At 48.3% G+C, this 14,101-nt stretch overlaps 1 protein-coding gene across 1 annotated transcript in view; it reads right to left on the bottom strand.

Moving 5' to 3' along the window:
- ADPRHL1 (ADP-ribosylhydrolase like 1) overlaps positions 1 to 14,101 on the bottom strand; it is a 37,766-nt gene that overhangs the window by 10,042 nt on the left and 13,623 nt on the right. Inside the window, exons 5-7 of the mRNA XM_019746598.3 lie at positions 11,941 to 12,068; positions 11,218 to 11,350; positions 9,508 to 9,661 (exon numbers count right to left, since the gene is read on the bottom strand). Of these exons, the coding sequence (XP_019602157.3) occupies positions 9,508 to 9,661; positions 11,218 to 11,350; positions 11,941 to 12,068 (415 nt within the window). The remainder of the gene's footprint in view (positions 1 to 9,507; positions 9,662 to 11,217; positions 11,351 to 11,940; positions 12,069 to 14,101) is intronic.

Here is a 14,101-nt window from a genome sequence, read left to right as displayed (position 1 = left end):
GTTTCCTCAACCCTCACCCTTCCTCTCCCAATCTTCCAAAGGCAGCCTGAAAGAAACATGGCCTAGAACTCCCTAGGGATGGTGAGGCGGTGGGGGCTATGCCCTGTGGCGGAGTGCTGGGATGTCAGGGGAGGGAGAGCCTTGCTCATTGCATGCTCCATGATCTAAGAGTTGTCACGTCTCACATCTCTGAGATAAGATGAGTGTTGTGATCGGTGGTATCTTAGCCTGGTGGGTAGCTTGATTGGCTGGTGACATTTTATTTCCCAGAGGCATATAAGACATCGGGCATCACTGAATTGACTCAATGGAATTTATGATGATGCTCCGTTGTTAACTTCTGGGTGATTTTCTAGTGACTGCTGGTGAGCTCTGCTGCACCATACACTGGCTCATCTCATTTTATCTTGTCTCTTAGGGATTATTGTTACCCCTTTCACATCTGAGAAATCTAACTATGGAGGTATTCAGGGACTTAGAGATCACAGGGCTGACTAAGTTTAGAACCTGGATGTGGTCGGTGTCCAGCTTCGTGGAATACCATGGGCAGTGCCTCTGGGAACTGCCCAGGTCTCAGGGACTGGCTGGACATCTGGGGTCTCACAGACACATCACACATGGCTGAACTCAACTTTTTGACTCTCAAATCCCTCCTCCTGCTTAACCTGCCCTGGCAATGGCACCTCCCACCCCCAGAAACACGGGAGTTATCCCTGGCCCCACAGCCAATCGTGGCCAAGCTCTGCATTGTAGGGCCTGAGGATGGGAGGAATCCATTTCTGTGGCATTGCTGCCACCCTTGCCGATGACATTCACAAACCCCCATCTACTTGCTCCGGCTCCTCTCTCCCCTGCTACTCCCTCTACATCACACCAGTGAAGGTTGCATCCAGACAGTGATTTCCACTGTCAAAATTGAGGGCGAGGGCAGCCAGATGGCTCAGTTGGTTAGAGCACGAGCTCTCAACAACAAGGTTGCTGGTTCAATTCCCGCATGGGATGGTGGGCTGCGCCCCCTGCAACTAAAGATTAAAAACGGCAACTGGACTTGGACTGAGCTGCGCCCTCCACAACTAGATTGAAGGACAACGACTTGGAGCTGATGGGCCCTGGAGAAACACACTGTTCCCCAATATTCCCCAATAAAATAAAAAATTGAGTACGAACTCCTGTCAGTGAGGCCCACAGAACCCCAGCCTCAATGTGTGCCAACTCCTCATGTACTGTGCCTCAGCCCTGCCATTCTGCCCTCAGCCCTCCCTCACCCTTTCTCTGTGCTGTTCTTGCCTTCTGCGACTCTCCCCCCACCTTCCTTCCTCCTCTTTGCTTAGGTCTCCCATAAATGCCACCACTCAGGGGGATCCTTCCTGAGCCCTTCTGCAGTAGGTCCTCCTGCCCTCACACTTGTCTGTTGCAGTGCTCATCCCAGGCATACTGAATCCTTGGCTGAATTATTTAATATCTATCCCTGCTATCTTACGTGAGTGTCTTCACACAGGATCGAAACACGTAGCTCAGTGCCTGGCACATGGCGGGTCCTCAGTAAGTGGTGACTGAATTAACACACCTGTGACTAAGCAATGCGCTGATGGCCTCCTACTTCATCATTTTATCAATGGGTCTCTTACTATGATAGTTACACTAAATGGGGAGGGTCACAGCAGCAGAGACGTGTGAATTCAGCACCAGAGTCTGCCATCCTTATGCCATCTGAGAGCCTTTGGGGTCTAGGACTTCACCTGGTCCCAGGTGGAGACAAGAAAGCTTCCAGACCTGCCTTGTCACATTGCTGGCCAGCTTGGAGTCGTTTGCTCACTTGGTTATTTCAATCATCTTTATGATCGCAGGTTGAGTCATTCCGATGACTGAAATAGCTACACTGACAATGTGCTTTGGGGACATTCTGATGTCTGAATAAAGGCCTTGAGGATCATCCATGTATGAGCTCATCCACCCCTTCACGTACCTTGCCAAAGAGCTTCTGAGCCCCACTGTCTAAATAGAAAGATGAAATGAGCTGGCCTCAAATTCCCATCAACCACCTGTCTTAACAGGCTACAAATTTGGAAGAGTTGGACAGTATATGAAGCTCGATGTTGATTTTATTCCATTACTCTATCGTCAGCCTATGGGTAACTGGACACCGCCTTCCACACATTCCCAGCCATGATTTCGATGCTGCATATCTGTTTGTTCTGGGAAGCTGAGCCGTGCACTTTTATGATGACAGTGACACAAAAGGGGCCACGTTCTTGGTTTGACTTACCATTTGTCCTTCTCATGGTTCATTAAGGGGGACAAGACTTATCCTACTTCTAGGTTAGCTGTTCCAGCTAGCTCAGTGCTTCCACGTCACATGTAAGTGCGTGAGCCAGTTATAAAGTTGGTTGTGTTATCAAGACATCGTTCAGCATCTCACTAAGCTAATAACCACCGAGAATTAAATGTCACGGAATTGCTCCAAGCTGCCTAGGAGAACCCTAGGTATATATTAAGTGGCTTTTATCTACCAGGACATGGGTAGAGTTTCAAAACATTCCAAAATGCTTTCATAATCACCTAAGACATGTTTTCACTCTCAGAGAAGGTCAGGATGCTTTTCTAAGATTTATAGGTCAAGGAATAGGGGATTAGCCAAGACCATAAAGTTCTTTTTCAGTTGAGCCCTGTCTTGCCAAGGTGGCTTTGCCCATGAGCCAGTGGCAATAGAAAGTGTATGAGATTCAGGACGATATCCTGGGACTGTGCTTAGAGAATGGGCACGGCATGATCGCCTTCAAAAAGTCATTTGTGTTTAACAACCATTATGAGCCGAATATTTCTCCTCTACCTCAGCCTGCCTTTCTCCTATGGCCATCTCTGTTCTGCTGTTCTCCCTGAGCCATCCTACCCCAGGATAGACACCAAATTGTTTGCAGGACAGTTGTTGAGTGTATGTTCACCACATCTGTGCCACAATAACCCTCTGAGCCACCTCCAGTGAGCTGGGCTCCTGCCCTCCCTTCAGGGACACCCTTCTCTGCTCATCATGCCCCTGAGCTTGCAAGCCCAGTCTGGCCCGCTGACCTCACCTTGTTTTATGATCCAGCTGTTCTGGTCATCAAATGTTCCCAGCTCATTCCCACCCTAGGCCTCTGCTCTAACTAATCCCTCTGCTTAGCGCAGTCTGCCCTCGGGGTTTCCTCTGTCCCCTCCTGAGATGACTCTTGCAGTCACAACTCATGGTGCTCTCCAGCACCTCCCCCAGGATAACTGTTGCTGTAGCATTTATCATTGTCTGAGACTTGAGGGCAATTTCCAACACATCATGTGTATTTTTGTCTGGCTCCCCCAGTAGAATGTAGGCTCCATGTGGGCAGGAACCTGGTTTGGTTCACCACCATCCCCCAGGGCTGACAGCAAGAGCTGGCCAGGGCAGGCACTCAGCAAACGCCTGTGGAAGGGCCTTGTTTGGAGGCCTCCGCTTACCTCGCAGGTCACTGCCAACGGTGAGCACTTCAGGTCTGTGTGCCTCAAGCTTTGAGCAGCGCCGCCCTGCTGCACACAGGTACTGCCCACCTGCTTTGGACCTTCCGCCAGGCTCTCCACCCTGGCTTACGCCATTTCTCTGGAGCTCTGGACTCCTGAACTTCCATTTTGTGGTCATGCCATGCTCTTTCCCAGCTCCATGCTTTGCCCAGGCTGAGCATTCTGGCCTGGAACAGCTGCATTCCTGACAAGCTCCTATTTGTCCTTCACTACCTAGTTCAAATGCCCCTGCTCAGTGGAACCTTCCCCAGTGCCCCCCCCACTACCACCACCACCACTGGTCCTGTGGAGGCCTCTTAGTGTCCCCCAGGGGGGTGACACTACAGACCTCTACACCCCCAAAGTCCCCGAATCAGAGTGCACGTGGATCAGAATGCATATGGAGCAGGCAAATTCTCCCTGTAGTCCCTTTTCCAGGGCACCCACGTCGCTCACCGGGGATCAGATAGCATCCTGGGGCGGGCGGCTGTGAGCCAGCCCATGTGGCTATTACAGCAGTGAGCTCATAAGGTCAATTCTAATAGTGACTATTAATCATAATTTGTATGCATCATTTTAACATAACTATTTTTCTAGTAAAGCACAATAACAAATGTCTGTTGACTATTCCGTATTTTTTTTTTTAATGACTAAGTAGCTAACAGTTGAAACTGTGCCAGTGAGTCAGAAAACCTGAACCTCTGCATTTCCCTGGAAATAAATCTGGCTAAAGAATGGCAGGTAGCCATCGGGGCTGGGGGACCCCACAGTCATGCCCCTGAACCTCACAGGCATGGCCATGGCTATGGTGGATAAACCATATGGTGGATAAAGGGAAGTCTGTCCAACTGAGGCTTCCTGAGACCACCTGAGTGTTGAATGCTGTTCCAGGCCCTGAGATTTAATAAGTAAGAAGAACATTCTACAGAGACTCCTCTCACACCTAATATACAGTTACTGCTATATGTATGTGTGTGCGTGTATCTCTGTGTGTCTGTGTATATCTGTGAGTGTGTGTGTGTGTGAGTGTGTAGTGAGAGAGAGAGAAAGTGATGAGGCAAAAGTGGCCCAGTGTTAGCATTTGGTGACGCTGGGTAAGGGAATATGGGGTTTCTTTGAGCTCTTTGTGTGCCTTTTTGTATGTTTGAAATACTTGAAAACAAACAATTAGAATAGGACAAGAAGGAAGCAACGGCATGGGTTGATAAGTACATTCTAGGACCCTGAAAGCACCAGGTCAGCAGTGATATTTGGGACCCAGCAGTGCACTAACGCCTGCAGGCCTGGTGGCAGGCAGAGGACTCAGGCATTCTGGGATTTCTCAGGCGTCTGGGACGACACAAGCCTGTGCACACCAGGTGGCTATGGTTCCAAGAAGGCCCCGTGTTCACTGTGTCACCCTCCTCGTACTATGCCCCCGTGGTGATGAGGTGGTGGGGATGGCGGCTAAGACACAGATGCGCCCTCAGGCCATGTGCCGTGCTGTGAGCCTGGCAGCATCTTTTGGCCTCCAGCTTGGGCACCGTCACAGCTCCTGTTGTGCCTATGCAGGGAAAGTAATGACCAAGCACTCGGCCAGAGCTGCGCTTCTTTCTGTCACATGTATATAAGTTCCCGTTTGCTGGCTAGCCGTCTCTGTTCAGTGACCGGGCCATTCGGAAACCATTGGGAGACTCAAGGCTGCCATTTTCCTTCCCATGCTGATTTTCCCCCCTGTAACATTCTGAGGGTGCTTACACTTTATTTCTACTTATTAACTGGAAATATGTCAACCCATGAGGGATTTTAACTGAAGGAGTCACAGTGCCTGCACTGTTACTTAAAAGGTATTCAGCATTACAGGAGCTTGGCATGAATTTCAATGATGGAATTGTTAATACATTTGGGTGGCACATGAATTTGAGTATTTCTAGTTCCATCAGTTGACATCTGATTGATTTTTCCAGTCTTGTCTGCTTGGGGCGCTGGGGTTTCATAACGCACCAAGGCGGGATCTCCCTGGGGGAATTCAGGGCTATGGTCAAGTCTCACTGAATTAGGGTGGCTGGTGGGGAGGTTAAGAGGCAGGAGTTTGGTTGTCAGACATGCTGGGTTTAAATTCCTACGCTCCATTTACTAACGGCTGCAACCCTCTGAATCGGTTTCCTCCTCTACAGAATGGGAGAAGTAACGGTACCCATCTCCGTACCTCAGGTTAGGGAAATACAGATTTTGGAAAAACACAACTAGTAATGGTGGGTGGCATCAGAGAACTGGGAGCTGAGGCAGCTCTGCATTGCACCGTGGTTGCTGGACCCTCTGCGTGGCTCTTCTGCTCTTGTCAAGTGATTGAGCCATACATTGATTTCCCCAGCTGTTGGAGAGGAGTGACAATACCTGCCAAACCCACCTCATAGCTGGCTTCCAGATACAAAGACACTGGGGGAAATTATTTAAAATCTAAATGCAAAATCTCTTGGGCTGGCCCGGTGGCTCAGGTGGTTAGAGTCCCGTGCTCCTAACGATGAAGGCTGCCGGTTCGATTCCCACATGGGCCGGTGGGCTCTCAACCACAAGGTTGCCAGTTCAATTCCTCGAGTCCCACAAGGGATTGTGGGCTCCGCCCCCCGCAATTAAGATTGAACACGGCACCTTGAGCTCAGCTGCCTTCTAGATGGCTCAGTTGGTTGGAGCGTGGGCTCTCAACCACAAGGTTGCCGGTTCGACTCCCGCAAGGGATGGTGGGCTGCACCCCCTGCAACTAGCAATGGCAACTGGACCTGGAGCTGAGCTGCGCCCTCCACAACTAAGACTGAAAGGACAACAACTTGAAGCTGAACGGCACCCTCCACAACTAAGATTGAAAGGACAACAACTTGACTTGGAAAAAATGTCCTGGAAGTACACACTGTTCCCCAATAAAGTCCTGTTCCCCTTCCCCAATAAAATCTTTTTAAAAAACGCAAAATCTTTTAACCAAAAAGTTTGGGCACATGAATTAATCAAAATCAGCCTGAAGTCTGAAGACTTCTGAGCAGTGCAGAGGACCTGCTCTAATAGTGGAGATGTGAGCAGGACCTGTGTGCCTGTCACTGGGGATACAGACGGCTGCCAGAGTGCAAACCCTTCCTGACAGCCATGACATTTCCTAGCCATAGTCACGGCTACCCGTCCAGAGTCCCAGCTTCAGACCTCACATTCCTGCATCCTGCGTCAGCTACGGGACTATCAGTAGAGGGGTATGGCCTATAGGTGTGGGAGGAAAACTGTAAGGTGTAGGTCACATCTCAGGACCACACCTGCCTTGGAGTTATCCTTACTTGTCACCAGGGAGTAACAGGTGCTAATACCCCCACATCTGCTGTTTTACAGGGGCTGTGAATTCACATGGGCATTTAACATTAGTGTTCCTGGATCTAACGTGCTATTAATTGTAAGATTCACTGTTACTTGACAGATCTCAGGGAAAGAAAAACTCTGCCAATTAAATGGTCAGACACAATCAAATATACGATGCATCCCAATTTTAGAAATATTAAATTAAAAAATGCATCCTAGAATGAAAAATCACTGGGCTATTGAGTTTAATTTCTTTTCAGAGGAGATGGGGAAGCAACCTTTTAAAGTAACTATAAGGAGAAGTGTTTAAAAATACCATCCCAGAAATGGAAACAACTTAAAACTACATCAGTAGGGGTCCAATTATATAAATTATGGCACATGTGTACATGGAATATCAGGCAACAGTTAAAAAGACTGAGGTAGATACATGTATGATGATACTGAAAAATATTTTAAAACCCAGTTAAGTGAAAAATGCCAAAAGGAAACCATTATGAACACTATAATTCTTATTTGTGGAAAGAAATTGTGTGTGTGTGTGTGTGTGTGTGTGTGTGTGTGTACAACATACAGATGCAAGTGTAGAACACATACTTGCAACCCTGATTGTATGTGTAGAGAAAATTTCTAGAAAGTGACATAAGGAATCGTGACCTATGACTTTCTCTGGAGTCTGGTAAAATGTGAATGTGCCTGAGTGTTTAGAAGAATCTTGCTTTCCACATGCGCCATTTATGGCATTTAAATTTCTGAAGCTGTGTGCATGTAATACTTTTATAACAAAAGTGAAAAAGCAAGTATTACATTTTTAAAAATTCAAGTAGGTATGGTAGTCACCGCATTACTTTTTATGGTTTTGTTTATCTTTTCAACTTTTGCATTTCCCTGTAATAGGAAAATGAAATGAGGAAACAGTTACACTCATTTTATGTTATCTTTGAATTTTTGTTTATGTGTTTTAATGTATAATTAATCTGTAAATAGACTCACTGCCTGATTCTAAAGGATGGGTTGAATTCTCCTAAATCATCTATAAAACGCAAACCAAGTAGCCTCCTTTGCATCCAGCTGCAGGGTACCCTCCTCATTGGAGGTCTGCTTCTCTTCCACACAGCTGAGTCGAAAGAACCCCTTGTAAGGTAAGCTGGTGAAACAGGATACTACTTCAAAACAGTAAGCTGCTGTGTTATGTATGTCCAGGAAAAATGTCAACTTACCTTAACTGGGTTTCTTTTCCTAGAAGATAATTCTCAGTTAATTTCTCCACCCCCACTAACCCTGGTTTGGCCCGTGAGTGGTGGAGGTAAATGATGTGAGAGCCTTTCACCCACTCTGTCTTTCTGCCTCTTCTGATTGAAAAGCATCAATAGCAGCAAATGTTAGTTCAGTTATTCAGAAACCTGACATTAAAAACACTTTGGTGCAAAACACAATAGCTCATAGGTTCTTTCATCAGCACAGATGGAAACCTTCATACTTTTCCTAAGATATGGAAAGTGATGTATTCTATTGAAAACACACTCTACTATTCCTACAGCCCAGGACACCAGAGGACAATTAAGAAGGGGAGTAAGAATGCCTGGGAGGGGCCGTGTGGTCCCATGAATCCTGAGCGCTTGAGTGCGAGCGGGTATGCCCAGGACTGGTGTCCCTGGGGCTCTGAGGACTGTGCCCGGCTGTGCTCAGGCAAGCCTTTGATAAAAAGAATGCTGCCATCAACAAGACAGGCCCCAGCCAAGCTGCCAAAGTGCCATGTTAAACATCAGTCACCAACTGCTGTTTTAGTCACACCAGATGCTACTTCAAAAAGGTTGTGTCCAAAGTTATTTTTAACGTGAGCAAGAATCTCAGAGTGAGAAACCCTGGCTCTGTTTTCTTATCAGCGAACCCCGGTGGAGCAGGCTACAGGCCCTCTCTGCAATGTGGACATGACCCACACAAGTGTGACAGCTGCAGACCACAGAGAAGAAAGATACGGGTGCTGGCATGAGAGCCCTTTATTTCTTGGTTTCCTTAGTTAGTTGTTCCAAAAGAGGTTGGTTTGAAAGATCTAGTGTGATTAAAAAAGTAGGCTGGCAGGTTAAACGCAGTGCTTTTGGCTGCAACCTTAAGGCAACAATACTGACTGTTCTTCTGACGTAGAAACCCAGCAGTGAGAATGCAAGTGTAACATGCGCCCGTGAGGGACGGGCGCAGCTGGTGGGGTAGGGGGTGGTAGGTTTGCAGTAGCTGAAATGCACGTGTAGGAGCTAGAGATAGACAGTGACGGAAGGTACTGCGGATGGAGGGGGGCCCTTCTGAGCAGAGCCATGGTGGTTAGTTGTTGAAATGAATGAGCGAATAGCATTAGTTTAGCAACAGAATAAAATACACCAATTTGTCCAAGAGACTGTTCGTGACTATTGCATGGGGAGGTTTGAGGGTAGCAAATCCAATGTGACCTCAATAATGCACTAGGTTTGGGTTAGGATAGGACAACTATTCTCATAGGACAAAGAGTGCATTTTGTAAACAATTAGGATTCTGAAACTGGGAGGAGAAGAGTTAAAATGTACTCCTGGTCAATTAGGCATGGATTATCAGTGAGCTGAGCAGGGGTGAGCCTCACTGCGGACTCCCCTGGAGCCCCCGGAGTGGACACGGGCTCCCTGGAAAGGGAAAATGGCAGAAGGGCTTTACTTCTCTTCTGTGGACAGGTGGTGAAGAGCTTCGCCCAGGTGCACCAGCTTCTCCCTGTGCTCCAGATTCTGGTATAGGCCTTTGGGAACAGCATCCAGGCCGTGGAGCAATCCGAACAGGCAGCCCGCAATGGTCCCTGTCGCCCCACTCTCACCTGGAACAGAAACGCAAGTCCTTAGGGGGCTGCAAGGCAGAGCAGGAAGAGGGAAATGAACGTGAACTTGACACTAGCTACAGCCTCCAGTCACCCTCCTTGCCAAGGGCCCATCTTAGAGACTCTTCTGGGCTGACTGCTCTACAGCAGGCAGCCCCAGGGCTTGCTCAGCCTCCTCCCCATCCCTCATGCAAAACCTCAGTTTTGCTCTGGGTGACACCCCACAGGCCCTGGGCAGCTTTTGCTGTCCCTGATAAAGGGGCCAGGTTTCCTGTCTCCTCACCCCCATCCCAAACACACTGACAACGCAGGATAGTATGCAGATGCCTTTGCCATCCTGAGGGCTGGGCACTCGGGGAGACCACCTCCTGTGGAGCTCCAGGACAGCCAAAGTCCAGGCTGGGCTCCCTAACAAGCTGTTTGCACCTCCTGAAGACGCCCTCCTGCTCTCAGCTAAGGGCAGTGGGCTAGTTGGATCACTGTGTCCGTCCACAGGCCCCCTCATCCCACATCTGCCCTTAGCTCCTGTCATCCTGTCATCTCTCCTTGGCTCCTCCTCCCCCAGTGGGAGCCCCTATGCTCCTGAAGAAGCCCTGCTATTGGCCCCCAGGAAGCGCTAGCATCTCAACCATCTCAGCACCAGGAATAGCACTTTCTCTGACAATAGTTACTCTAACATTGATGGAATCCATGCCTGGCAGGAGGTGACATACTGTGTTTCCCCGAAAATAAGACCTAGCAGGATAATCAGCTCTAACGCGTCTTTTGGAGCAAAAATTAATATAAGACCCAGTATTATTTTATTATAAGACCAGGTATAATAATATAATATAATATAATATAATATAATATAATATAATATAATATAATATAATATAATATAATATAATATAATGTAATACCGGGTCTTATATTAATTTTTGCTCTAAAAGATGCATTAGAGCTGGTGGTCCGGCTGGGTCTTATTTTCGGGGAAACACGGTATACTTGTTATCCTCTTACTTTACATTCCCAGGAGAAAATGGGCACCAGGGAGTGCGGCAAGCCCACCCCGCAAAGATCACCGCTACCAAGAGGCACAGTGGTGAGCTCCTGGCATCTCGTCTTCAACTGTCTCAATAGCCCTGCAATGCGGGTCTTACCCTCTTCATTCCCAGGGAGACAGGCCCAGAGCTAGATTCGAACCCAGGGCGTCCTGACTCTATAAAGTGCACCCTCTCTGTGACTGCAGAGTCTACAGAGGTGACAAACGAGATGACCATAGAGAGCAGAACATCGTGTGGCCAGCACCAGTGGAATTCACATGCTCTCGAACCAACAGCCACAAGGGAGAGGAGGCCTGCACCTCAGCCACTCCAAATATTCCATTCCCTCTAAGCACAGACTCACAGGGCCATGCAGGCAGTGCCGTGACCTGCCCACAGCCTGTGAAATCTGTGCACGAGCAGACTGAAGCCAGAGCCCCACCTAGAGAAGGACATTCTTACAGGTGCTTTGGGATAGAAGGGGGTCCTGGTCTCCCGAAAGTCCAAGGCCATTAAAGAAGGAAGTCTAACCTCCATGAAACATGGCCCGGTGGCAGAGCTCCATCCAGTTGTTCCCGGCTCCTAAGAGGGCATCATAGGCAATCATGGGGGCATCATGGCCCCGCCGTCCTCCTCGACCTTCTGAGCTCCATTTCTTGTACGTCTGAAGAAAGAACCGTGGGTCAGAGGCACGGGCCAAAAGTAGAGCCATGTCAGGCTGCGTTAGAACACGAGCTTCCTGGGTCCTCCAGGTCCTTTATTTACTTGCCGTGCACTTATGGCATTCCACCTGTGTGCCAGGCACTGCCGCAGGGTTGGGGATAGACAGTGAGCAGGAAAGGCTCGCTTCTCATGGCTCATACACTCCAGCCATTCAGAGGCAGACGTTCACAGATAAACATATGACAGCCTGTCAGGTAGCCATACGAGGAGAAACGGAACTAGGCCAAGGGATTGAGTGCTGTGATGGGACTGTTAGCATAGCACATCCAGAGAGCCCCTCTGTGGTGACATTTGGTCTGAGTAGGGCATGAGTAGGGCAAACGGACAAAGAAGTCTTCCATGGCCCCTCTCACGTGCAGCTGCTCCCTCGGCCTACTCTACTGTGAGGGGCAGCCCCGCTAGACTAGGGGCTCAGAAGGCAAGGACACAGTACAGGCCACTCGGCATAGGACCCCCTGAGCTGTGGGAATTTGACAGCTCCTGCTCCCCTGCTGCTGCTGCTGCTGCCATCTGGGGCATGACAAGACTTACCTTGTCCCTCTCCTCTGCATCATAATGGTCGGGAAAGGTGGCTTTACTTCCCGTGTCTTCATTGATTTTTCTCTCCTCCAAGTAAAACTGCCATTTCGCTTCAAAGTAAAACCAATGCTCCTGGTACTCTAAATGTAAAGAACAGGGTAGGCAAGGTGTCATGGCCATCAGCTGGGGTGCAGGAACAGGAGATGACTGGGGCACAGGGAGTCCCCGAGGGGGTGAGCTCAGTGATGTTGTGGGCAGTGAGCTGGAGGGAACAGGAGGCAGAGGGTAACGCCCTCCATCCCGCATGGGTGGGAAGAGAACCTGGCACCTTACCTAGTGATTGCTCCAGAGATTCAAAAATGCTTATATTTGTAGCTACTCTGAAACCATAACAAGGAAGATGGAGATGGGGGTGGGAGTGGGGGGTGGAAAAGCAACTCAAAGAGCTGCTTAACTATATTCTGAAACTAAAATAGCAATGGCAATATTTTTAAGTGCACTCTGAAAATTCTGAATCTGTGTATTTTTATTAATTCAACACTGCCTGCAAGGTAGGGAAAGAGGATATTTCAGTATTCCTAATTAACAGCTTGACATCCCAGCCCCAGAGGTGTTAAAGCAATGATTCTGAGATCATTTGGGGAAGAGGAAGTTAACTTAGAAACGAGTCTGGAGCAGCAGCGACACTTGCTCGTAGACGATAGGAGATGCCGCTGAGTCTTAGAGTACTCAGGTGGTCTGCAGGGCTTCAATGTCCCTCAGCTTGGTGGCTGCGCTAGCACACTTCATCTTGTCCCCCTTGACAAGCTATGGCAGGACCATAGCTCCACTGACCACCGGGGATGTGAACTAAGTAGAGCAGTTAAGTGGCCAGTAAGGCCCGAGATAATCAACTGACTCAGAGGAGCCACAGACCCTGCTGTGCCTGTTTGCGGTTGGGGAGTCTCGGGAGCAGAGCAGTGAGCAGAGAGGGGCTGGGTGGTCACTGGCTGCAGAGGGAAGCTGTGCTCCCACTGCTGCCCTTCTAGCCACAGGGATGCCAGGGGTGCCTGGGGTCAGTCCTAGGATGATATTCCAGGTTGCCAAGGGAATCACTGGCCCTCAGAAATGTCCCAACTCTGTTGTACAAAACTAATGGTGAGGCCCATTTAAGGTCTATTTTGGTGAAATAAGATTAAAAGTGAAAGACAAGAGCAACAGGGCCAGGACCGGAATTCACAGATCCCATTAGCCCTACAGGGACATGTAATGCCTAACAGAGGGCTCATGCTGGGTCTAGGTGCAAACTCAAACATAGCCTCTTTCCCATGGAAATGGCCAGTCAGCTTTGACTATAGACACCCAAACACAAAAACATGGAACTAATTTGCCAGTTGTCCTTATCGCCAGTGGATGTTGTCATAAACTAAGAGGAAGGCCCAGGAAGAACATTTCCTGAGGATGTTCTACAGAACATCATGGTCTCTGGTTGAAAGAGGGTTCTGCCATAGACATTTATAAGGCACTGGGTTAAACAAATTGTAAATTAAATAGGAAGAATAAAGTCTCAAAATTATCTGACCAGTGACTTTCATCCCTGTTTTTGTTCATGGGACATCTTTAACTATTGTTCTTCAGAAAACATTGGGGAAAACTGTTTTTGATTCTAGAGTTCTGGGGGAAATGTTCATTAATACAATGTGAAAACAGTAACTATGCAGTTTCATACTCTAATATTACTTACCTGTCTCTTTCAGATGGGTTAAGGGGACCCTACTTGGGTTAGGGAGATAACTAACCCAGTGGCCACAGACCAACGTCCCCAGGGCTGGAGAGAACCCAGGGATAACAAACAATAACTTAAACCAAATGAAAATAATATAGCGCTGCCATTTGTGTCCTACAATTAAGGTTACAGAAGGATGAGTACTCAGGGACACTTAGTTTACTGTGAACACTGAGGTTTCTCACTTCTCATTAGAACAGGGCCGTTGGGAAGTGTTTCCCAGCACTAGGTCCAGGCAGAAATAAATGCAAAGGTCTCCTTGTAAAGTTGTTCTAGAAGCTTCCCACGTGGCATTCTAGAATATAGTCCCAGCACTTTGGAGGGTGACAGTAAAGGGACTCGTTGATTTTCAGTGTGAAGACCTCAGCCTCAGGCTGTTCTGAAAAGTCAGCAGCTCTGCTCTCACAT

The sequence above is a fragment of the Rhinolophus sinicus genome, chromosome 16 (assembly GCF_057876585.1).
Source record: "Rhinolophus sinicus isolate RSI-liver-muscle chromosome 16, RSI-T2T, whole genome shotgun sequence".
NCBI classification, from domain to species: domain Eukaryota; kingdom Metazoa; phylum Chordata; class Mammalia; order Chiroptera; family Rhinolophidae; genus Rhinolophus; species Rhinolophus sinicus.
This window is presented reverse-complemented; position numbering and strand designations above follow the sequence as displayed.